General features: G+C 35.4%; 1 protein-coding gene across 2 annotated transcripts in view; it reads left to right on the top strand.

Annotated features, from left to right (window-relative positions):
• focad (focadhesin) overlaps nucleotides 1-26,564 on the top strand; it is a 363,839-nt gene that overhangs the window by 13,027 nt on the left and 324,248 nt on the right. For both annotated transcript variants that reach the window (XM_039759173.1, XM_039759172.1), the window contains 4 exons: nucleotides 16,078-16,143; nucleotides 16,238-16,312; nucleotides 17,001-17,155; nucleotides 24,032-24,133. In XM_039759173.1, coding sequence (XP_039615107.1) covers nucleotides 16,087-16,143; nucleotides 16,238-16,312; nucleotides 17,001-17,155; nucleotides 24,032-24,133 — 389 coding nt within the window. In that variant the 5' untranslated portion in view covers nucleotides 16,078-16,086. The remainder of the gene's footprint in view (nucleotides 1-16,077; nucleotides 16,144-16,237; nucleotides 16,313-17,000; nucleotides 17,156-24,031; nucleotides 24,134-26,564) is intronic.

Below are 26,564 nucleotides of genomic sequence, written 5' to 3'. Positions count from 1 at the left end.
TAGCCTTTACTTTTGACATGCTTGTCTATAATTTTCTTTCTAATCTCCTGAGACAACTCTTTCCTTCGCTTCCTCTGGTCCATGTTGAGTGTGGTACACACCATGTCACCAAACAACACAGTGACTACCTGGAGCCCTATATATAGGTCCACTGACTGATTACAAGATTGTAGACACCTGTGATGCTAATTAGTGGACACACCTTGGATTAACATGTCCCTTTGGTCACATTATTTTCAGTCTTTTCTAGGGGTACCATCATTTTTGTCCAGGCCTGTTTCATGAGTTTATTTTTTTAAATAATTCTGTTGAAGCATGGTTGAAAATCAATGTCTGACTTTCATTGGTTAAATTTTATAGAATTTTTATTTATTATTACTTTTGTCAGATTAAAGTTATTTCTGTGACCATTTTGAGTTTTTCTTTCATTGACTGAAGGGTACCAACAATTTTGTCCACGTGTGTATGTATATATATGTATGTTTAACACTAGAATTACCAGAACCTACGAAAAAACTCATAATTCCGTCCCACCTTAAACTGCTTCTTAAATCCCTTCACACCTCTCTCCGCCAGCGCCCTTTGTCTTCTAAATGTGCTGATAAAGAGAAGCTAGGAGCAGCCGGCTATTCCATCAACCCACCAATTTAGAACGTGCACGAACTTCAGCTTGATTGAGTATCTGGGAGTGAAGTGGAGTTTTAGAGTGGAAATAATAGATCGTTATTTGGAACACACGCATTTCATGTCTGTTCAGTTTCTACAGTAATCTGTGTCAACACATTGTTAAAACAGAAACGTTTTTTATATTCTAGTAGTAGATGACAAAATGTAGGCATAAACTATATAATGTATGAAGCCTGAAGTCCAAATAGCAAAGAAACATTTTCACAAGAATAACACAATTGCGCTTTTATTCAAAAATATAACTGCAGAAACAAAAAGCCGCCTTAACATGCGACATTGACACCAATTTATTGTAACTGCCTCTGTGGTTCAATAGACTCAGCCCCTGCTTGGGAATCAAGGGGTCACGGATTCGATCCTGCGCCCCTCCATTTTGAGAAGTAAACTGCTCTTATTCTTGCTATTTTAGAATAAAAGCATACATTTGATTTTAGTCTGTAACAGCTGGTGCAATTTATGATCCTTGTAAAGGTTAGCTTTTTTTTTTTTATTCACTTTTCATTCTCTCAGTCGCGTTCAGAATCAATCCATACAACCCCATCTGACACTGCTGTTTTCACTAAAGACGCGCTATAGCTCTGCAGTGTACCACGATGCATACTAACGCCAAACACCACCCCCCCCCAGGGTTATGACACACAAAGGCTGGCGAAGCTGCCTTCTTCGTATCTCACCGTCACTTGCTTTTCTTTTAATTCAGTTTTATTGAGTGTTCCTGCCAGTCCCCGCATGTTGCTGTATGCTTTTTCTTTTGTACTCCAGGACATGCAGAGGAAAGAATGGTAAAGAGCAGTAACTTCGGCGCTATATGCAATCATCAGACACTCCCCATCTGCCCGTGTCGTTCAAACACAGGAACATATATTGGTGTAAAAGTATAACAAAAGTGCACTTTTATTCAAGTGCACTTTTTCCATCGCCTTTTCCTGTAAGAAGCAATGTCTCTCTATGCTGTGTTTTCTATTACACACAAGATTTTGAAAAAATGGACTAGCCTGCCACACCTTCATTTCACTCTTATTTTAGGGTGTCTACACAATTGAGCCCTCTGTAGGCAGAAAACTTTTATTTCCATTAAAAGACTTGGCATCCTTTTGTTCCTAAGACATTGCCCTGTCGTTATTTGTATAAATATCCAACTTCATATTGAGATCTGATGTATCTAATGTGTTTCTTTAAAGTGTTCCTTTACTTTTTGTGAGCAGTATAATATATATATATCTATACTAATAAAAGGCAAAGCACTCACTCACTCACTCACTCACTCACTCACTCACTGACTCATCACTAATTCTTCAACTTCCTGTGTAGGTAGAAGGCTGAAATTTGGCAGGCTCATTCCTTAAAGCTTACTTACAAAAGTTGGGCAGGTTTCATTTCGAAATTCTGCGCCTAATGGTCATAACTGGAAGGTATTTTTCTCCATTAACTGTAATGGAGTTGAGCTGGAATGGCGTGGGGGGCGGAGTTTCGTGTGACATCATCACGCCTCTCACGTAATCACGTGAACTGACTGTCAGCGCAGTGCGTAAAACCAGGAAGACCTCCAAAAAGCGCTTAAGAAAACATGCATTATATAATTGAGAAGGCAGCGAAACAATAAGAAGCGAGCAAGTGACATATACTACCATATTCATGACTGATGCTACCTCGGAAAGAAAGCAAGGTGTAAACCTAAACTTTAAATTAAGTTCATAGACAGGCTACCGCTGGCGTTTCACATGCCCACAGGTAATGCGGGATACAAGTTTAATGAGAGGCGCGGATATAAGCGAGTTTTGATCACTTTATAACTAAGTTAAAATTGTAGGTGAAGGGGTGTGCTTATGCAAATTCCGAGACTGTGTTTGTGGGGATTGACAGTTAAAGGCGGGTGGGGAGTCACGTCATCATCTCCCTCCCATTCATCTCATTTGGCTCTGAGCTGAGCTCCGCAGCTAACGCCGTCTTCCGAAGCAACTTCGTCAGACTGCCACCAAATACTCACAGAAAAATCCACAAGTTAATACACACGCTGTCTCTATAGAGTTTCTCCACACTGAATCCTCCAGGCACTACTTACAAAAGGTTACATTGACAATCGTGTTACGTTATTTTTAAAATCTTTCCTTTTCTTAGCACAAGCACAGCTGAGAAGCTTGATGCATGTGCTCCATAGCGTTAAAAATAATGCATTTAATCACACTTTGCATTACAAGCAAAGGGGAGCTTTTGTCAATGCATGATTTCCTGGTACACGATTACTTTGATCAGCGCATCCCGATTCATTTTACCCTCGCACCACCTTAGTTTGAGAAGAAGTATGAAAAATATGAGGTTAACACAGAAAAACAGATCACCAATTCAAGCTTTATGAATAATCGATTAAGCCATCAATAATTGTTTTGGTAAAGCCATCCTCCTTCCATTTTATAATTTTTCCGCCACTAGCCATGATTAAATGAGCGGTAAATAAAGTAAGAGCAAAGCGAGGGTGACTTATTTAGGCAGGCATATATATGACAGCAACACTCATGACAATGTCAATCATGTTACGTTATTATTAAAATGTTTCCTTTTCTTTTTCATTACTTCTTTAACACACTACTTCTCTGCTGCGAGGGGCGGGTATTTTGATATATATGAATGACCTCCAAAGAGCGCTGAGACTTTTGATATCATGAGCGTGTCTGCAAAACTGTGGTCTCCTGCCCTGCAAAAGTCGAGCAGCCAGCGCGTGCATAGCTGTGCCGGCCTTTGAGGCGCTGACTGCGCTTCTGCCTTAAGTCAAAGTGAGCACTTTTAATTTTTTTTCATCCTCCCCCTGCGCTATAGCCCAGACAAGTGCAAACACGGGACCCCTTTTCTACACCACGGCAAAATAATATTAAGGCGATTCACACTTTCTTTTGCACGTATCGATTATGAGGTTCTCACCGGATTATGAAGACACGCACGAGTGGAGGACTGACAGTGCCATCACAGCCGATTAATGGCGGGGCGTCTCACCAGTCTACACAAGACCCACGCGACTGTCCCCAAAAGGCGATCATAGCGTCAGCGAACACATCTCTCTATACTATATAAAAGAAAAAGGCAACTTTCCTTTCTTTACACCTTTTTTCCTTTTATCCCAAACCAAAGCCTTTCTCTCTTAACACTGCAGAGGACACAAAACTAATTTTCTTTAAATGCGGTAAGGCACATTACCAGAGGCACAAATTTGAGCGTTCACATAGAAAATGTAATTTCTATACCACAGCCGTCGTGTAGCGCCTTTCAAAAGGGATCTACTACCGAGAGATGATCCATATACATTTTAGCTGCTGTTAGTTACTTACCTGTTGTGTTACACAGTCTTTAAAATGTAGTTTACCATAACCACTCCAGTAGTGCTCAATGTACCTGTACTTCTTAAAGCGTTAATGTTTTACTGTTTAATAACTTATAGACTATATTTTATTATTTCTCCCTTGCACTCAGTGACCAAAGCTATACACACACATATATAAAAGCTATACACACAAGTATATGTATGTGTATATATATTTATGTATGTGTATATATATATATATACACACACACTATATATATATATATATATATATATATATATATATATATATATATATATATATATATATATATATATATATATATATATATATACATACACATACATACATACATACACATATATATAATTTGTGTGTGTGTGTGTATATGTGTAGATAGGTATAGGTATATGTATATATATATATATATATATATATATATATATATATATGTGTATATGTAGATATGTATATAGATATGTAGATATGAAGATATGTATGTGTATATATATGTGTGTATATATATATATATATGTATGTATGTGTGTGTGTGTGTGTGTGTGTGTGTGTGTGTGTGTGTGTATATGACAGCAGCAATCCAAGCTGTGAGAAAACAGTAAAAAGGAGGCGTGTCAGGCGTCGTGGTACATTTTCTGATGCAGCTAGACGAAAAAACTTTGTGGCGCTGCCAAATACACAAAACAATTACTTTGACAATCATGTTACATTATTTTTAAAATGTTTCCTTTTCTTTTCATAACTTCTTTAACACACTACTTCTCGCTGCCAAGCGGATATATATACATTGTATATATATATATATATATATATATATATATAGATATATATATATATATATATATATATATATATATATATATATATATATATATATATATATATAGATATATATATATATATATAGATATAGATAGATATATATATATATATATATATATATATATATATATATATATATATATATATATATATATATATATATATATATACGTATATATACACTCACCTAAAGGATTATTAGGAACACCATACTAATACGATGTTTGACCCCTTTTCGCCTTCAGAACTGCCTTAATTCTACGTGGCATTGATTCAACAAGGTGCTGAAAGCATTCTTTAGAAATGTTGGCCCATATTGATAGGATAGCATCTTGCAGTTGATGGAGATTTGTGGGATGCACATCCAGGGCACGAAGCTCCCTTTCCACCACATCCCAAAGATGCTCTATTGGGTTGAAATCTGGTGACTGTGGGGGCCATTTAGTACAGTGAACTCATTGTCATGTTCAAGAAACCAATTTGAAATGATTCGAGCTTTGTGACATGGTGCATTATCCTGCTGGAAGTAGCCATCAGAGGATGGGTACATGGTGGTCATGAAGGGATGGCCATGGTCAGAAACAATGCTCAGGTAGCCCATGTCATTTAAACGATGCCCAATTGGCACTAAGGGGCCTAAAGTGTGCCAAGGAAACATCCCCCACACCATTATACCACCACCACCAGCCTGCACAGTGGTAACAAGGCATGATGGATCCATGTTCTCATTCTGTTTACGCCAAATTTTGACTCTACCATTTGAATGTCTCAACAGAAATCGAGACTCATCAGACCAGGCAACATTTTTCCAGTTTTCAGCTGTCCAATTTTGGTGAGCTTGTGCAAATTGTAGCCTCTTTTTCCTATTTGTAGTGGAGATGAGTGGTACCCGGTGGGGTCTTCTGCTGTTGTAGCCCATCCGCCTCAAGGTTGTGCGTGTTGTGGCTTCACAAATGCTTTGCTGCATACCTCGGTTGTAACGAGTGGTTGTTTCAGTCAAAGTTGCTCTTCTATCAGCTTGAATCAGTCGGCCCATTCTCCTCTGACTTCTAGCATCAACAAGGCATTTTCGCCCACAGGACTGCCGCATACTGGATGTTTTTCCCTTTCCACAACCATTCTTTGTAAACCCTAGAAATGGTTGTGCGTGAAAATCCCAGTAACTGAGCAGATTGTGAAATACTCAGACCGGCCCATCTGGCACCAACAACCATGCCACACTCAAAATTGCTTAAATCACCTTTCTTTCCCATTCTGACATTCTGTTTGGAGTTCAGGAGATTGTCTTGACCAGGACCACACCCCTAAATGCATTGAAGCAACTGTCATGTGATTGGTTGATTAGATAATTGCATTAATGAGAAATTGAACAGGTGTTCCTAATAATCCTTTAGGTGAGTGTGTATATATATATATATATATATATATATATATATACATAGATAGATAGATAGATAGATATGAGAACAACACTCATATCAATGACAAAACAATTACATTAACAACCATGTTACGTTATTTTTAAAATTTTTCCTTTTCTTTTTCGTACCTTCTTTAACACACTACTTCTCCGCTGCGAAGCGCGGGTATTCTGCTAGTCTATACTAATAAAAGGCAAAGCCCTCACTCACTCACTCACTCACTCACTCACTGACTCATCACTAATTCTCCAACTTCCCGTGTGGGTGGAAGGCTGAAATTTGGCAGGTTCATTCCTTACAGCTTCCTTACAAAAGTTGGGCAGGTTTCATTTCGAAATTCTACGCTGAATGGTCATAACTGGAAGCTGTTTTTCTCCATTTACTGTAATGGAGATGAGCTTGAGCCGTGGGCGGAGTTTCGTGTGACATCATCACGCCTCCCATGTAATCACGCAGTACATAGAAAACCAGGAAGACCTCCAAAAAGCGCTGAAGAAAACATGCATTATATAACTGAGAAGGCAGCGAAACAATAAGAAGTGAGCGAGTGACATATACAACCATATTCATGAGTTCTGCTACTTCGGAAACAAAGCACGATGTAAACCTACACTTTAAATTAAGTTCATAGACAGGCTGCCGCTGGCGTTTGTAATTTAGTGCCTGCCCATATAAGGCCGTCCGTCAGCGGCAATCCAATAGCAAACTCTCACTAAATATTCACGGGTTAAGGACTGTGCTTATGCAGAGGAAGATGAGATGGTCAGGGTGGTGTTTGACACAAACTCAGCGAAACTGCGAGAGAAAGTTTTAAGTGCCAGGACTAAGGTAACATTAAATACAGCCATGGACATAGCACGAGATGGCACCAGCACAGCTGGGAAACTTCGATGCATGTACACCGAATGGCTCACGTGAACTGACGCAGTGCACAGATAAAAAGCAACAGTTCCAAAGAGCGCTGAACAAAAACAGAATTACACAATTGAAAAGGCAGCAAAAAATATGAAGCGTTTGATACATACAAGCATATTCATAAATCCAGCTACTGCGGAAACAAAGCACATGGTGGAAAAAGTCAATGTCCCGCTAAAGGAAGACAGTGTAAAAAACCCGTGCATGCAGTGTGTCAGGTCTCAGATAAAGAAGAAGACGAGCTGTTTATTGATGTAGTAAGAAACGAATCGATGAAAGAAACCTGTCATCTTTACAACGATTGACAAACACGGAATGTAACTTGAACACAACACATCCTACAAATATGAACCTGATTGAAAGAAATAATGATAATCAAATCCTTGATGACAACAACACTCAGTAACACTCACAAAACAAATACTGTATATTGACAGTCATGTTACGTTATTTTTAAAATGTTCCCTTTTCTTTTTCTAGCTTATACTTCTCCGCTGCGATACGCGGGTATATATATATATATGTATATATATATCCCGATCTACATACTCGAATAATGGATACTTTATTCACCATCAATGATTGTTTTGGTAAAGCCATACTCAGTGTATTCATTAGATGAACGGTAAAAAAGTAAGAGCGAGGGGAGGATGACTTATTGAGGCATGCAGGCTGTAGTGCGCGTCAACTCTATCTGAATTGCGCGATCACATTTAAAAAATATATCTTTTCAAGTTCTATTTAGTCCATATGTGTCAAAGTCAAGGGCCAGCGGACCACATCCGGCCCGGCGTGTAATTATATCCGCCCGAGATCATTTTATATACTGTATTATTGTTATTAATGGCCCGGGTATATGAAGCGCTGGTAACACAATAAACTACAGATCCCATAATGCAGCGCTTCAGCTGCCTTGCGGACACTTACGCGTTAATCAAGTCTAGCTTATGATGCTGCAAGTTATTGCGAAGCTAGCTCACACGATGCTGAAGAGAAAAGTTGATTCTGAAAATAGAGCCTTTAAAAAGCGATGGGAGGCTGAGTATATGTTTACTGAACCCGTGTGTCTCATTTGTGGAGCTAATGTGGCTGTAATTAACAGAATTTAATCTAAGACGGCACTATGAGACAAAACATCAGGGTAACCTGAATGCAATGCAGAAGATACAGAAAGCAGAAGAATTAAATAAGAATCTGACACTTCAGCGGACGTTTTACCGTGCACAATCACAAAGTGATTTCAAGTGAAGCTGCTTTTATGGGAGACACAAATGCACCAGTGCAATTTGCCCCACTTTCCCTGTTGCCAAGTAATGTTAAACCAAGTCGTCACTACGGTGTTCCCAAATACGCACTTTGCTGATAAACTGAGCGCACTGAGTTTGCACGGCGCTTTGGTGACTTTGAAGAACAAAAAAAGTCCGTCTACATGCGGCTCGAACCTTGTGCATGTTTGTTAGCACATATCTGTGTGGGATGCTCTTCTCAGTGATAAAGACTAACAAAACAGCACACAGGAGTTGCCTCACTGATGAGCACCTGCAGTCCATCCTGAGAATCTCCACAACACAGAACCTCACACCAAACATAAACGAACTTGTTGCCAAAAAAAGATGCCAGGCGTCCAGCTCTAAAATGACATATGAGCAAAGACAACTGAATGATTTGATTTGTTATTGCTGAAAGGAACACATTTTATTTATATTTCCAGGTTTTGTTATGCAGCATGTTCATATTTGAATTTGTATAATTTTGACAGGATATATTTTTATGGAGAGCAAAATATTATAAGTTGTTTAAGGTTTGAGTTGATTTATTCACGAATAATATTCCTGTCTGTTTTTACCATTCCTATGAAAGATATTTCTGTCGACTAAATAAAAATTCCTTCTATTTAAAATTTAAATAGAACTTGAACAAATACGATAGTTCATAATATCCACACAGACTTGCATGTAAGAGCGGGAGTTATCTGTTTTAACAAGCAGCGTATTGCACTGATACGAAATAGCTTTGTGTGTATATATGTAGATATGTATGTATATGTATATATATGTTTATATATGTGTGTGTGTATGTATATATATATATATATATGTATTTGTGTGTATATATGTGTGTGTGTATATATATGTGTATATGTATAGATATGTATATATATATGTTTATGTGTGTGTGTGTAAATATATATATATATATATATATATATATATATGACAGGAAAACTCATAACAGTGAGAAAACAATTACATTGACAATCATGTTATGTTATTTTCAAAATTTTTCCTTTTCTTTTCATTACTTTTTAACACACTACTTCTCTGCTGTGAAGCTGGTATTTTGCTAGAGTATATATATATATATATATATATATATATATATATATGTGTGTGTATATGTGTATATAAAAAAAATGCATGTTTTCTTCAGCACTTTTTGTAGCTCTTCCTGGCTTTCTACGTAATGCGTGATTACGTGAGAGGCGTGATGATGTCACACGAAACTACGCCCCCATGGCTTTTGAGCTCAACTCCATTACAGTAAATGGAGAAAAATAGTTTCTAGTTATGACCATTATGCATAGAATTTCGAAATTAAACCTGCCCAACTTTTGTAAGGAAGCTGTAATGAATGAGCCTGCCAAATTTCAGCCTTCTACCTATACGGGAAGTTGGAGAATTAGTGATGAGTCAGTGAGGGCTTTGCCTTTTATTAGTATAGATGTATGTATATATATATATATACAGTAATCCCTCGCTATATCGCTCGACTTTCGCGGTTTTCACTCTATCGCGGATTTTAAATGTAAGCACATCTAAATATATATCGCAGATTTTTCGCTGGTTCGCGGATTTCTGCAGACAGTGGGTCTTTTAATTTATGCTACACGCTTCCTCAGTTTGTTTGCCCTGTTGATTTCATACAAGGGACGCTATTGGCGGATGGCTTAGAAGCTACCCAATCAGAGCATGTATTACATATTAACTAAAACTCCTCAATGCTATAAGATATGCATCCCGCGCGGAGCTTGATTGTTTGCTTGTCTCTGCCTCTCTCTCACCCTCTCTGACATTCTCTGCGCTGGCGGAGGGGCTGTTTGCTTAAAAGATACTGACGCTCCTCTAAAAAATGCCACTTTATTGCGGTGCTCGGCATATTTAAAAGCACAAAAGCACACGTATTGATTTTTTGATTGTTGCTTTAATGCCGCTCTCTCTCTCTGACGTTCTCTGCGCCTGACGGAGGAGATGTGAGCAGAGAGGCTGTTTGCTTAGAAGATACTAACGCTCCTCTAAAAAATGCCGCAGCAAACTTAAAAGCACAAGTATTGATTTTTTGATTGTTTGCTTTTCTTTGCGAGCGATCTCTCTCTCTCTCTCTCTCTGAAATTCTTTGCTCCTGAAGAGAAGAAGATCTATTTGCATTCTTTTAATTGTGAGAAAGAACTGTCATCTCTGTCTTGTCATGGAGGACAGTTTAAACTTTTGACTAAAGGGTGTTATTTCATGTCTAGAGGGCTCTAATAATGTTAACAGTGTGGGAGAGTTTATAAGGGCTTAAAATATATAAAAATAACTACACAAACATATGGTTTCTACTTCGCGGATTGTTAGGTGTTATAATTGTTTAATTAATCCATTATTTACTAATTAGTGGGTCTGATACTAAAGTACTTGCAGCCTTTGATTATTGTTGTTTGCCATTGTGTCTGCTCTGGTCATTTTTAATTGTCATTAATAAGATACAACAAAGGTTAAAACTGCACAGAGAAAAGGCAAAATATAATGAAATACACAAAAGACAGTTAAGCATTGAAATCTATAGCAAAGCAGAAATATTTCTAAATGTCTTATAAATGTAAAAATCATGCTGCTGTACTTTTCTGGATGTAGACTAAAAGAAAAATAATACCAGCTAATTAAATGAGATCAGTGCTATCAGGTGTTGTCACTGATTAAGAATCTGGTTGGAACAGAAACCTGCAGTCACAGTGGGTCTCCAGGACTGAGGTTGGGAAACACTAGTCTAGCCTGTTGAGAGGTCTGTGCATTCCTCCATGGATATTCCTCCCCAGATCATCACTGACCCACCACAAAACCGGTCATGCTGAACGATGATACAGGCAGCTTGGCGTTCTCCATGGCTTCTCCAGACCCTTTCACATCTGTCACATGTGCTCAGGGTGAATCTGCTGTCATCTGTTGAAAGCACTGGGGTCGAGTGGTGGGCCTTCTAATTCTGGTATGCTATGGCAAATGCTACTCAAGCTCCATGGTGCCGGGCAGTGAGCACAGGGCCAACTATAAGATGTTGGACCCTCAGGTCACCCTTATGAAGACTGCTTCTGATTGTTTGGTCAGAGACATTCACACCAGTAGCCTACTGGAGGTCATTTTGTAGGGCTCTGGCAGTGCTCATCCTGTTCCTCCTTGCCCAAAGATGCAGATACCAGTCCTGTTGATGGATTAAGGAACTTCTGTGGCCCTGTCCAGCTCTCCTAGAGTAACTTCCTGTCTCCTGGAATGTCTTCCATGCCCTTGAGACTGTGCTGGGAGACACAGCAAACCTTCTGACAATGGTATGTATTGATGTGCCATCCTGGAGCAGTTGGACTACCAGTGCAGTCTCTGTAGGGTCCAGGTATCGACTCCAGTAGTGACACTGACTGTAGCCAAATACAAAGCTAGCGAGAAAACAGTCAGAAAAGATGAGGAGGGGAAAATTTCAGTGGCACCTGTTTTGGGGATCGTCTCATTGCTGCCCCTCCAGTGCACCTGTTTTAATTTCATTAACCCCAAAGCAGCTGAAACTGATTATGAACCCCCCTCTGCGACTTAAATGACCAGATCAATATCCCAGATGTTTCAATGACTTGATGCTATATTCTGATTAAAAAGTGTTACTTTAATTTTTTTGAGCAGTATATGTCAAGGCAATATTTGGTCTCTGCTTATTCATTGATATTGGTTGAACCTGCCCCAGAATTACAATGCTGAAACTCTCCAAAGCAAAGCATATCTATAATGTTATTTTTCTATTGTAAAAGACCTCTGTTTGGAAGGCCGCTGCCCTGGACTTATATGCGCAATTAAATTAAAGTGAGCCTTAACGATGTACATGCTAAACAATTTCATGTGCTAACAATTTCACTTGCTAACCTTTGCCCAAATTCATCATGCATAGAACTGACAATAAGCTAACATTTTACGGAGGATGCATAAAACCATTCATTGATTTCTGTTAACATTCTGCATTTAATGTTTTTCTCCATTTCCTTAAGTGCCAAAACGGCCACTGCACATAGTTTTGTTTTCAAACGATTATACATTTGTCTTTTGTATGCCTTAACAATTGCTTTATAGAGCACTTTCACTTTGATAGTTTGCATGTACTATAACTATTCACCACTATTCCAGCGTTTGTTTTCTTCTCAAAGTGATGTGTATTTTAGATCATTATTTTAATTTTTAAAATGCCTCGCCTTTTAGCTTTAGACATAGCAGCGGTTTGGCTTTCCAAGACATAGTGACTTTTACTTTGTTTGTCAATAAATGCATGCCAACCCACTGTGTTTATCCCTAATTCATCAGTGCGTTTTCAAAGTGGCAGCTCCTTCTCCCAAAACTTAAGTAAAAAGAACCAGTATATGTGTCGCTGGCATTTTTTTTTATTTTATTGTAATCATTCCATAGAAATAGAGCAATTTTTTTACAAAAAAAAATTGAAAACGAATCAACCCCCACCACTGAGAAAAAAGCGTGGCCAACGGAGTATAACTTAAAGCATGTAAAAATACATAAATTGATGAGTTTAATAGCCGGATAAAGATAAATGGAGAAGAAAAAGAAATGGGAAAAGAGTTACTTCCTCTGTGCTTTAAGAGCTTATTCTAAAATAGTATTGATTAGAGCCTGCCAGGTTTTGAAAAAGTTCTGCACAGATCCTGTAACTGAGAATTAGATTTTTTCCAATTTCAAATAGTATAAAACATCAGTTACCCACTGACTTAAAAGAGAAGAGTTAGGATTCTTCCAGTTTAGCAAAATAAGTCTGCGTGCCAATAGTGTAGTGAAGGCAATCACAGTTTGTTTGTCTTTTTCCGGGCAGGTTCTGTTTAACAAAATTTCTAATTTGAAGATAGTGAAAGAAATGTGATGCTGTAAAGTTAAATTTGGAATGTAATTGTTCATAGGATGCAAAGATGTTGTCTATATAAAGATCTCTAAGCAATTTAATCCCAAATTTTTTCCAGATATTAAAAACTGTATATGTTTGCGTGGGTTGAAAAAGATGGTTCTCATGCAGAGGTGCCACTGATTAAAGATTCTCCGTCTTAAAATACTTTCTACATTGGTTCCATATTCTGAGTGAGTGAAGCACAACTGGATTATTAGTATATTGGCGATAACTTGCATTTATTGGGGCACAAAGCAAGGAATATAAAGAAGTAGTGCAGGATTTTATTTATATTGTGGACCAAGCCTGTGTATGTTCATTTATTTGTGTCCAGGTTTTTATAGCTTGTATATTTGCTGCCCAGTAGTAAAACTGAAAGATAGGTAGAGCCATGCCAACTTCTGCCTTGAGTCTTTGTAGGGTTGCTCTTTGGATACGTGGATGTTTTGAGTTCCAAATAAATGAGGTTATGGTTGAATCTAATTGCTTAAAAAATGATTTATTGATGTATATTGGAATGTTTTGAAATAAAAACAGAAGCTTAGGAAGGATATTCATCTTAACAACGTTAATTCTTCCAACTAGAGTGTGGTGAAGGGTTGACCATCTATGCAAGTATTGCTCAATTTTTTCCATACAGACGGCGAAATTTTGTTGATAAAGAGCTTTATGTTTACTTGTGATATTTACCCCTAGGTATTTCAACTGATCTACAATGATAAAAGGGATGGTGTCCAATCTAATATTGTATGCTTGAGAATTCACTGGAAACAGCACACTTTTATTCAAATTAATTCTGAGACCAGAGATCTTTTGAAATTCTGTAACTGCTGTTAAGACTGCAGGCACAGTATTTTGTGGGTCTGATATATACAGTACCATATTATCTACATATAGAGAAATTCGTGTTGGTGATTGCTGGGATTGAGAAACTCCATGACATACATTTATTTATTTAATGGCAAAAGACTGCCCTTGGCATTTATTTATTTCTAATATATAATATATATATAATTTGATGTTGATTTGAAAGCTTTTTAAAATTAATATTTGAATCGGTGAAGTTAATGTTACAATAAACTGTTTATTTAACATCCTTTTAAATTACAAAATTCTTGCAGGGCTTTGCAAGAAACATGGTATTAAACATTTGCTACAAAAAACCTACTAAGGAATGTCCAATGAAAAGGATTTGTGATGATGTGTCACCAACATTCAGTTATTCTGCAAACATCCAACTACAAATGTCACCAACATCCAGCTCCTTCCCAAACATCTGGATCTTCCATGTTCTGCAGGCTGCTGCAAGGACAGTCTTGTCAACTTGGCTGTTCCTCTTGGATCATCTGTGGGTCATTAGGCAATGTGCATGCATTCGGTGGGCATTCATAATTAGCCATGTTGCATGAGGGAGACGAAATGAAGGCACAGTGATCACAAATTATATACTTGGTAGGAGAGGTTGACTTGTTTTGAGAATTGGAGTTCCAGCAATAAAAGTGTACATATTGGTGTGTACTGGAAAACCTACAGAGCATGTGATGCAAGGGATCAGAATTGTATACTTAAGGGACTTTCCCTATATACCTACATAGTAAGGTACATAACAGGTTTAATTTAGCAGTGAAGACACAACGTACAATGAATCTGCAGAACAGCAAAGTGTTTTCATAATATTCTCATGGTCATGGCTAATGTATCCCCTCAGATGAAATCTATCTATCTAGCTATCTATCTGGCAAATTTGGCTGGAGTACCGATTGGGTAATGACATCATGCATGCACAAACTAGTTCAGACAGTACTAGCATGAGGTAATATGTGGTTAAAGTAGGCATGCTTCAAAGTTTTGTGCAGGTACAATCAGGTATTGACATCATGAATGCTACAGCTCTGTGATGTCACACTGACCTTGCAAAACATCATGGTACTCTGGAAAAAATATTTTATCTAATATTGACCACATGGCCAGGAAGTAATTTGGCAACAAGGTTGCCAGCAAACCATCAAATTGACTGGGAAAAATGGTTTGCTGAATTTTGTTGATCAACCCTTATCTGAACCTTAATATTTGCTTAACAATGAAATGCCCTTCTTTATTTGTTCCTAACTTATTCACAGAAACCTGATGTTAGTCTTGCATTTCATCTTTTTAAGTCTCCAGTCAATTTTAATGTTTCCAAGTCCTGATGACACTCTCTGTAGTGATGGTTGTATTGGAATTGTTGAGGTAGAAAACTTTGTCATGTTGTAAGTACTACCTCAATTACATAAGTAAAATACAGGTTATACGCTGGTAACGCTGTATCTGTTTTTTGAATGTAGCGATATTATATCTTTCTGCTTGCTACATTATAAAATTTGTTAAAAAAACATCTCTCCTGTCACCACACATTATGGTTCTGAGCTTCTTTCACATAAAATGTATTTGACTTTTCGCATGGTGGGCAAAAATTGCAGCAAGGTTTTCTATATCTCATTTTCTTGCTGTTAATTGGCTCTGTCTACAGTCTCAAAATGCTAATACTGTGAGTTTTTTTTCTCAATGAAATTTCAGAAAGATTCTTACTGCACTACATTTTTACTTTTTATGATGAAATTTATTTGTGATTGCTTGTTATCAATAAAAAGGAAAATAATGAGGTTATAAAGAGTTAATCAGGTAATTTGATACCATATCAGTCTGCATATGTTTGTCATAAACAGATTCCTTCTTTCTTTTAGTAACACAAAATGAGTGAAGATTTAAAGAAAAAATTGGATTTTCCAAGTTCACTTATTCAGATTCAGGTATTTTTTATTGAAATGATATATACTTAAGAAAAATTATAAAGCTAAATGTGTAAAATGTAGATATTTATCATATAGCAATTCACTTGTTTAGGCTGTAAAGAGTCTTGTCAGTGCAGTGCTTAAAGAGAACCCTGAAAATGAGAAGATCTCAAAGTCATCCAACCAGGTGTGTATGAAATTTAAAACATAAATATCTGTAATTATAAGAACATATTTTATTTAGCTGATATAACAGTTGGCATAGCATTTCATTCCGTGGACCACCATGTGATCAGTCAGTTTTGATTTATACACATTTGATTTAGTTTTAAACAAAAAGATATTTTGTTCAAGCTTAATTTTACTCTTGCCATGTGCATTAATAATTACAGTAAATCATTTTGGTTAATTAAGTCCCCTTCTCTTTTACTCATATGTTCATATCTTTAGACATTTAAATGTTATTGTGTAGTATTTCAATGAAAATACTTATAAATGACTGTTTGCCCATATGCTTAATCTGGTTTTACGGTTCCAGGGTCAATGTTTATCCAAGCAGCATAATTTTAACAAATTGTTGCAATAGTGTGTCTCCACAGGTAGGGTTGAGTACTTCTGTTTTAGAAATATGTTGCATTGTTCAAACTCATTGTCTTTTTTATTAATCAGTGTACATCAGTAAAGTAATATTTTTCATTTAAGATTACTTTTCTATTACTTATTTCAGTCAATATGCAAATAGTTTGTGGTCTATAACATGAATTTCTTTTCTGTTTGACGGTAGTTTGACAAAGTCTGGTTGAAATGAGTCATTCATAAATCAGTAAATATACAGTATAATGTCTTGTTTCATTATCTTGCTGTGTTCCCCTCAGAGTCCTGCCTTACAACTTTTGTGGGAAAGATGTTGTAGTGACAATGTGGTTGTACGAGAAGCCTGCTGTGATGCTCTGGTGCAACTGGTAGTTCAGGATCAAGCAGATATTCAATATGTCATGTACAATATCCTCAATCTTATTCCATCAGCCAGGTATTTCTGTTTCACTATGTATTTAATACATTATGTAGCCATTTAAGTTTGACTGCAAATTTGGAGTAGCTTTCATTTATTTGTTTTTATTAATATTATGGTGCTTTATACTTTAATAGTAAATTTGTCACTTTAATATTCTATGTTGCATTTTGCCTACATTTATGTAGGATTTAATTCTTTGATTCTGCCCTTAAAAATATTTTTTTTATCATGTGAAGTAATTAAAAATGCTTTATTTGTTGTTGACCCTTGACAAGACAAAGTTAGGGAATCCTCCTGTTTCCTTATTAATATTACAATCAAATCCTTTTAAAATAATTACCCATGATATTGAGAGTGTTAAGCTTGTGACCCTTTTTTTAAAACAAACCTATATATTAATGACGAGGTAAAGCCTTCCATTTTCTGCAAATGGCTGTTTTTTTGTATACTGTGCAAAGTCAGAACATCTCAAATGTTATATTTATTTATGAAAATGAGAATATAATAGTATTCAAAATACTTTCAAATTCTTCCAAGTAAATTGGAAACCATGTTGGTTAAGAAGCTTTACTAAGAGCTCCTGGAAAAATAAATATTAATAAGTTAAAGAATGATTAACTGTTTTAGAAGTTGTATTAAAATTTAATCAAATTAGAAAAATTTTGTGAGGCAGTATCTGCTAGATATTAAAGGAACTGACATGTTTCTTATTTCTGAGAATGCCTGGGAAAATTCAGTGATACGTCTTACCTTTTATTTTTATGTTAGGGCCATGATAAGGAGCAGGGTGCAAATAGCTGTTCTAAAGTACTTGTTTCTGTTTCACTGCAATCTTGTAAGAAGTCTAGGTTTTAGATAGACTCGGACTAATGAAATGAAATTTTATTAATTTTATTGCAATCCATACAAATCAATCAAGTTTTTACAAAAAGAAAAATTGAGTTAAGGACAGATAGATCCCCACCCCTGAGAGAGAGAGCAAGCCAAACGGTGTGAAATTTAAGGCTTGTAAACATACCTAGATTAATAAATTCTCCGTGCTTTATGAGCTTATTTTAAAATATTACTGATTAGATCCTGCCATGTTTTGAAAAAAGTCTGTACGGATCCTCTAACTGAGTATTTGATTTTTTCCAATTTCAAATAGTATAACACATCGGTTTCCCACTGACTTAAAAGAGGAGAGTTTGGGTTCTTCCAATTTATCAGAATAAGTCTGCGTGCCAAAAGTGTAGTGAATGCAATCACAATTTGTTTGTCTTTCTCCACTTTAAACCCTTCTGGAAGAACCCCAAACACCAGCTGTTAATGGGTTAGGAGGGATTGTGAGACCAAGGCTTTCTGAAAGGTAATTAAAGATTTTTGTCCAGAATAATGTTAATTTGGTGCAGGCTACATATGTGTATGTTAAATTAACACTTAGATCAGGCTACAAGACTGCCTGTCATCATTCAGAAACAACAATATAATGCAAAATATTAAACTGACGCATTGTATACAAAATTAATGATTTAATTCCAGATCATTAGTTTTTATGGGGTTTTCTTTGTGCAGTTTTTTTTTATAATCTTTTTATACTGAGTATTTGTTTTTAAAAGTAGAATAAACAACATGTAATACATAGTTCTATGCATTAAGTAGCATTTTCCTATTTGCCTTAATTTGTTTTTCACAATCATTCCCATCTCCATTTTCCATTATAAATAATATTTTGGAAAACAAAGATTGGAAGAGAAAGATATATGAGACCTAAGATTGCTCATACGGTACAAAAAGAAAAGGTGTATTTAAGTAATTTTGTATGATGCAAGAATTCTCACTGAGTAAGCTTCTTTTTTAATTCATTTAGTGCAACATGTCTTCCAACTTTGTGAAGTAGATGAATGAAATAGAGTTCTAGTAAAGCAAAAACAGGCAAAGAGCTTAAGTAGATAGTGCTAAAATGAACAATTCTGCTTGCACAAGTCTGCATTCTGTGAGTAATAATAAGAATCCTAATAAGAACTAACCCAGCTATGTAAATATTAATACAAAAATAGTGTGTCAGTGTAAAACAATTTGAAGTATAAAACAAATAACATTTGTAATAGAAAAGAAAGCAATAGGTGCATGAGTCTTAGATGGATATGATCAAAAATTACATGAATAGGTTTAACAGTGAAAACACCAAAAAAGATAAACTACTACAAATAATCAACAATGTTGAAATATAGATTGAGATAAACTACATTTTTAATTGTGTTATTGTCAGATTTGATAAATGAGAAGCTAAAACATATTTGAGTACAAATTCACAGATGTAATACTAGCAGTAGGGATTAAGGATGAAAGAGGGGAATCAATTTCTAAGTGACATCTGAATAACACACTTTGAAAAACTATGTGTAAATGAAGGTAACCTAAACACTGAAGACTTTGAACCTGGCACAACAAAGTAAAAATAAAGCGATATTACAGAAACAGATACTCGAGAATAACTGATGCATTAAACAATAAACAATGATCAGGGCAGACAACATGTAGCAAGGAATTTCAATAAAAGTGGGACTAGGTTTTTGCTTATCTGGATTCTGTGTATCTGATAATGGTCATTTGTAGAACTTATTATTTGTAAATCAAAGAATTTACACTATAATTCCAAATTTTCGTCTTGAAGTATATGTCTTTAATTCGTACTTGCATGCTATGTTTAATTTGAGAAAACGAGAACTAAAATGGTGAGCGTTAAAACTGGTAATTTATGTGTGTGTGTGTGTGTGTATACTGTATACATATGTAGACAGAGAGATTGATAGAATTTTATTTGTTCCCAGGCTTTTACAGATGCTCAAATAAATAAATAAAGTGATATTATAACAAACAAGAAACCCCTGTCAAATTTTTAAGAGAATGAATAAAAAGGAAGAAAACTAAAACAAAATATATATGAGGCATAACTATTTTGCTGTATTTTGATTAATCCTGGCTTATCCACTTTATAATATAAGGCTAAAACCTGTTAAATCCCCTCATCTACCATGTATTCAGATGTACTATTTTTATCATACTTGGTATGGTGTTTTGTCGCTTGTACTTCAATTACATACTGTCTAGATAAAAAAGGAAGTTATTCAAACTTCCAGTGTGCCGGTACTTGGTTGGTACTGAATGCTTTGACAATAGTTTTACAGGTATACAGTGGTTGTGAATGGCTAAATATGACATAACTATTTGTGAGCTCTTATTGTGTCTGTTCTTAGAGCCCAATATAATAATACTGTAATGCACTAGAATTCGGGAAATATGAAGTAAATCACATTTTTTAAGAAATCAGGCTTCTGTCTTAACTGGGTTGCTTATTCTGGTTTTGTGTGTACATGTAAATACACTTAATGTTGCAACATTTCCTTAGGGATTGTGTATGATTGATTTCTCTGTCCAGTCAGTGACTTTGTAGAGTTTTATTGATCTCTTTATGTTTTTGTGGATTTCTCTCCCATGTCCCAAATGTATGTGGATTAGTTAAATTGACTACTCCAGATGAGAGATATTCCTGGGCCGGGGAAAAATATTCAGACATAAAAGTATAATATTTGTCTACCTAAAGTTATACTTCTTTAGGAGTGGATTACAGAATGGGGAAGAAATCACAAGTGTACAAATAAACCCTAAGCACTGTAGGAAGTGGTTGAGACTTTAAATTAAGGAATTCACAAACTTTTGATCTCATGTTAATTTTTGTCTCAGAACTGTCACACTTCATTTCTTTCACCCCATCAGTCAGAAATGTTTAAGCAGTGGCTCGAGCATATTTCTCTGCAGGATCCTTTTGATCACATTCAGCTTCAAAAGGCATACTATCATATAAACTGTCTCAATAGGTTTTTGCTGCTTTTATATTAGCAGTAAAAAAATGTCATGTGTTCTATGTAATAATATTTTATTTTATTGCACTGTAAATATATTGTAAAATAAAATGTTTAAAGGGCGCTAACTTAGTGAAAGGTGCTATATGAAATAATGATTGCCGGAAGACATGGGTTCAAGGTGGTGTGTTAGCAAGGCAGTACGGAAACAGAACATATGTGTAGTTTAGGATGCAGAGTGCACATGGCACTTTTGCAGCAATGGCTTTGCTATTATTGTGTTTTTTATTTTGGCTTTGAAATTTGGCAATACACAATGCAAATATGGGTATAATCAAACAAGCAGATGTGAAGAATCTAATAATTTAGTATATTTAAAATTGAAATTAGGTAGCTAGTGTTATAAGTTAAAAAGAAAATATCCATGGCCTATAGTGCATATCACCTAGTGTTGTTTGATTTTTGTATTGTGATCTAACCCCAAAGTTCTTTCCCATGTCCATTATCTCTTCATTTTTCAGAGTTCCCTGGAGTTCATAGTGACTATCTGAGCTCCCAACAATTAGTCAGATCTAAGCTAACTGCAGGAAAGGTTGAGTAGACTGGCATCAACAGCTAAAAGAGCAGGGTCATATGTAGCAAAACTACACAGCCAAAATAAATAAAAGTGATCCATCGTGTGTTTAGAACAAGGTCTTAGTATTTAACACATCACACCTAAAAATTCAGCCAAACATAACAATCTCTAAGAATGTAAAAGTAAATAATCCAGAATATTTTTTCTCACATGCTGTCTGCTTGTAACTATCAACAGAAATTAAAATAAGTAAATGTTATTAATTTGAGCATTTTCTATACACCCTTCTGTTAGGACAGCAGTTTTATTCAGTAAAAGAAAGCTTCTGCATGTAAGAGCACACCCTGACAAAAGTAGTACCAGTACCCTTCTACTGCCCAAGGCCAGTTTCCATCAGCCATTCAGTAAATTATTGTTTGTCAAAATGTGTATTTTTTCCTTCTAATTTTGTGTTGATCTACTGTATGTATGAAAGTATACTTGTGATATTCCTTTTATATATCTGATCTGGTTTTAGGTATAGTTGTAGATATAATGTAAATAGTGCTTAGCCATATTATAATTAAAGTTACACAGAGTGACCCTTGGGTGCTTCTGAGATTGGATGGCATTAGTTTGGGTATGCTTTTTTGAAATGGACAACCCGTGAAAAAGGGTGTCAGATAAAGTTTGTTTGCTTTTTGGTCATACTTAGCAAATTGGATTGAGCTGGAAACAGTTAACTTCCTTTTGCATATGGTGGCAACATTGTTTAGAAGCTGCAGTTTGAAGGACTGTTTATCTGAAACAAAAGGATGTAGTATCTGTACAGTGTATCAGATTAGCTTTCATCTTATAATTTGGAAAGGACAATTTTTCCAAAAGGACGCAGTCATTCAATATGATGGGATCTTTGTTTATATTTCTAAATTTAGATGTAACAATATTTACCACTACTTATTATGCTTTGTGTTACAACTACTCCATGTTTGTACCATTTTTTCATATGGCCCATTTTACACATAAAAACAGGCATGGTAATTTTTAAAATTTACAAAATAGTGCTTTACTTGAGAGCACAGTTCATCACTGCAAATTAATGCATACTATGAATGGATATAAAAATAACTGTCCTGAAAAGTACTGAACTTTTAATATAGGTATCAGTCAAAGTCTTTTTGGTTCTAACAATCAGTGTTAAAAAATGTTCAGTATCCGTGAGAAAAGTGCAGCAAAATTAACTAGTAATAAGAGCACTTTTATGTCATGTTAAATGATTTAGGATATGTTGAAATTCATATTAATTTCAACACAGAGTACTACAATGCAGACACAACTTTTTTTCTTCTTGACTGTGTACATTGCTGGAATATATGCTGGCACATGGCAGTTGGCTTTTGCATTAGTTATCGTATTGTGTTAATGAAAATAAGTGTAAATAAATTCAGAATTTTCTTTTTCATGATGAGTATTACTGATTTTATTTTAAAACTCGATAAGAAAAAGAAATATAATCATGTATCCAAATCAAAAATTGAAATATAGCAAGATGCCTTGAGAATTGCTTTATAATCACATTGTGGCCCTTAATCATAATCGTATCCAGTCAATTGTGAGGTGCCTAGTGATTCCCACCCCTTATTACTGCAGTGGATGTTTGCTTCATATTTACGTTGTAGCTAATTTGTTAAAAATGTTATTCTTAAATTTGTAGGAGCTGGAATACACAAATGTCCCCAGGCATCATAACTGGGCATTACAGTCAAATGTATATAAACTGAAATTCACAAATGTACCCAGGCATCATAATTGGGAATTTTAAACAAGTAGCTCCATAACAAACAAAATCTAGCTCTCACCAGTGCTTGTAGGAATATGCACATTTAATAGAATCTGTTGAAAATATCAGTCAATAAATATTGGTGGTTAGCTTCTGCACATCCATAAATACATGGATATTGGCATGTTTTATATCTGTGATTAATTTACACAACAGATATCTGTTTTGCCTTTGACATTAATCTTTTAAGAATCTTTTTTTATTCTGTCGATCAATTTAAAACGGCTGCATTAAATTCACTCTGATTCAGTGCTGTATAACAATAAGACATGAGCCAGGGACTGATCATTGTGAGAAATAACAAAACTATTTAAATTATATAAAGGGTTTCCATGTTATTATTCAAAAGGGTATTCTTATTATTTTGTGCTTATTTATGCTTATTCTTTTTGTGCACTCATGTTTGTTTCCCTGTATACTTTGTAGCAGCCTTTAATTCCCAAAGCACAGAGATAAAGAATTTCTCAAATAAAATAATCTGCAATAATCCTGAATCACATTTTTATTGTGCTTAAAGTTAATAAAGGTGTTCTGCTCTAGATAAATACATTTTAAAGTTTTTATTGAAAACAGTAACTAATAAAAGCAGTTCTGTCAAAGGCTATATGTTGCATATGTATTTTATTTCCATGTTTTCCCCTCTCCAATAGGAATGTTCATGGTTTAATAAAAATGATGGGGCTGTTGCTTCAAATTCAAGCTATGAAGTCATCTAAAGAGACAGCAGATGCTTACTGCCCATACTTAATCAGGTGGGTGCTGCTTTGTCATGACATAGTTAAGACATCTGTGGTAATGATTAATCAGACATGACTCATTCAACAGCCGTTGTTTCTCTGTAATTTTCTGATAATAAAGCAGTGTATAGTTTAAACTAACTTGCAGTTATAAAGGAGAAGAAAAAAATGTTCAGAAAGTGTGCGTTTATTTCATAAATGTGTGGTTTCTTTGTCACATTTTAGGGTCAACTTAATTAAACATGACTTTCCAGTTAAAATCCAGTTTTCAATGATTATTTTTGACATGGAAAGCCAATTTTTAAAGCTGTAACAGTGTATGTATAGAACATTTTTTCAGGTATGGATACAACAAAGTTTTTGTTTTCTCAGCCGCTGGAAAGTGTTTTCTTTTACTAATGAAGCTGAATACATATACAATGTAAAAAAAGGTAAATATTTGGGAGAGAAGATTCTCACAAAACTGTAGAAATGTTCACACTAGTTCGTGTGGAAGTTGTATGTGGAGAGTACTAGAAACAAAATACATGAACTTAGGTAAAGGTTTTGGCTTTGGAAGATAAAACAGCCATTTACCATGAGCACCATTTCAGATTCTTCTATATTACCAATAATTTATGCTCATGGCAAGAGACTATTTTCTCGCCTTTTTTTCCCTCTGTTCAAGGCCAAAATGGGTTGATGTTCGTATATAGTAGTGCTGGGGTAATTTTGAAAAACTACCATCAGCAACATGGTACTGAAACAAAAACCTTAGGAAGGTTGAGCCACATTGATTAAGTATCTGTTCATTTAAGGGCAGGACAAAATTAGAGTTGTAAGGCTGGCATGGACATTTAATATTTAGTTAGAACCTTTTCTTTACTAAAATCTGGTATACCAAACTAAACTCGGTGTTGGTATTGAAAAAATGTTTTCCTTTGAACTGCAGATCGAATATTTATAAAAAAAAATAAAATAAAAAAAATTCTAGCAGGTTCTATAAAGCAAAACTTTAATTTGCTGCATGCTGATCACTAGCTGAGTCTGTGCGATTAAAGTGATGTTTAGACATAACCTGTGGGATGCCGGCTCAGGGGGAATACCAGTGGGAGCTAATGGGGTAAGGTAGACATGCTGACCCACCACTCTCACCCTTTGAGGGTCAGTAATGATCCTTCTGCTGTTTAACTTGAACCTTTTTTATGATATTTTCTTCATCTAAGGTCAAGTTTAATTATCTTCCTGTCACTCCACCCAAGACATGAGTAATTGCAACACAGCCTGTCTGGGAACATTACTAAACCAATAAATTGATAGTAGCATTGAGTGTAGTGTAGAAAGTGCAGGAAATTAAGGGAGAACATAAAGTGCTATCTCACAATGAGAAAATAAAAATCTTTTGAAAATGGTATGTCACTTGCCAGAGTGAGTCATAAGGTCATTAAGAACAATTTGAGCATTCATGCAATAAGGCAGAAAGAAGCTTAAATTTTTTGAAGTATTACAGCTGCTAGTGCAATTATAAATAATCTAGAGATGATTTAATGTATGCTGGAGGATATGAATAGATTATATGCAAATACTGTGCCATTAGTATTTACATATAGCCAAATACTAATTGCAGCTGACATTTATCAGTTCCCTATAAAATGGACTTGCACATCCGCTGATCTTGATATCCATAGGGGGGTCCTGAAACCCAACCCCTGCAGACTTTACATAGCGATAGATTAGATTTTAATAATCAGATGGCTTATTAATAACATATGTACATATACATACTTACAAATAGTAACAGTGTACTATATATGGTGATTCAGTTTCAAACTGTAATTACCAAGTACTCTCCTAGCAAATGCATGTAGACAAGCATGCAAAATCAAACTGTTTAACAATGTTTTTTCAATTACTAACCATCATTTCATTCAACAAAGCCTTAATTGGAATGAAAATTCTATAGTTTTGCAAATAAGTCAAGAAATGAAAACAATAAATACACCCAAACAGCAAAAGGTTTTTTTAAACTGTTATTATTAGTCAAGTACAATCTGCACAACACCAGCATATTTAAGCAAATTTTAAATACGTTTTTTTTGTGCTGCCTTCCCTCAAATACATGAAAGTGGTGAAAAAGAAAAACAAATATGTGGGCAAATGAAGCAGAAATTTTCTCAAATGAAAAGAATTGTTGATTTTTGCTGATCTGATGTACATCACTAAAAGTTTGCAGGTACTGTATATTTTGTCAGTTGTTACTTGAAGTATGTACTTAAATGAATGTAGTGTATCTGCTGGAGACATTTAACCGATAAAAAACAAAATGATTGTAACATAATAATGGCACTGTAACCTAACAATGTTACATTACATTTCGAATGCAATATGCAATTTATATTGCTACAGTGAAAACATTTATCATCATTTAATAGTTAAATTACTGACAGCTTAGCTCACAATTATTAAG

This window comes from Polypterus senegalus, chromosome 7 (genome assembly GCF_016835505.1).
Source record: "Polypterus senegalus isolate Bchr_013 chromosome 7, ASM1683550v1, whole genome shotgun sequence".
NCBI classification, from domain to species: Eukaryota; Metazoa; Chordata; class Cladistia; order Polypteriformes; family Polypteridae; genus Polypterus; species Polypterus senegalus.
This window is presented reverse-complemented; position numbering and strand designations above follow the sequence as displayed.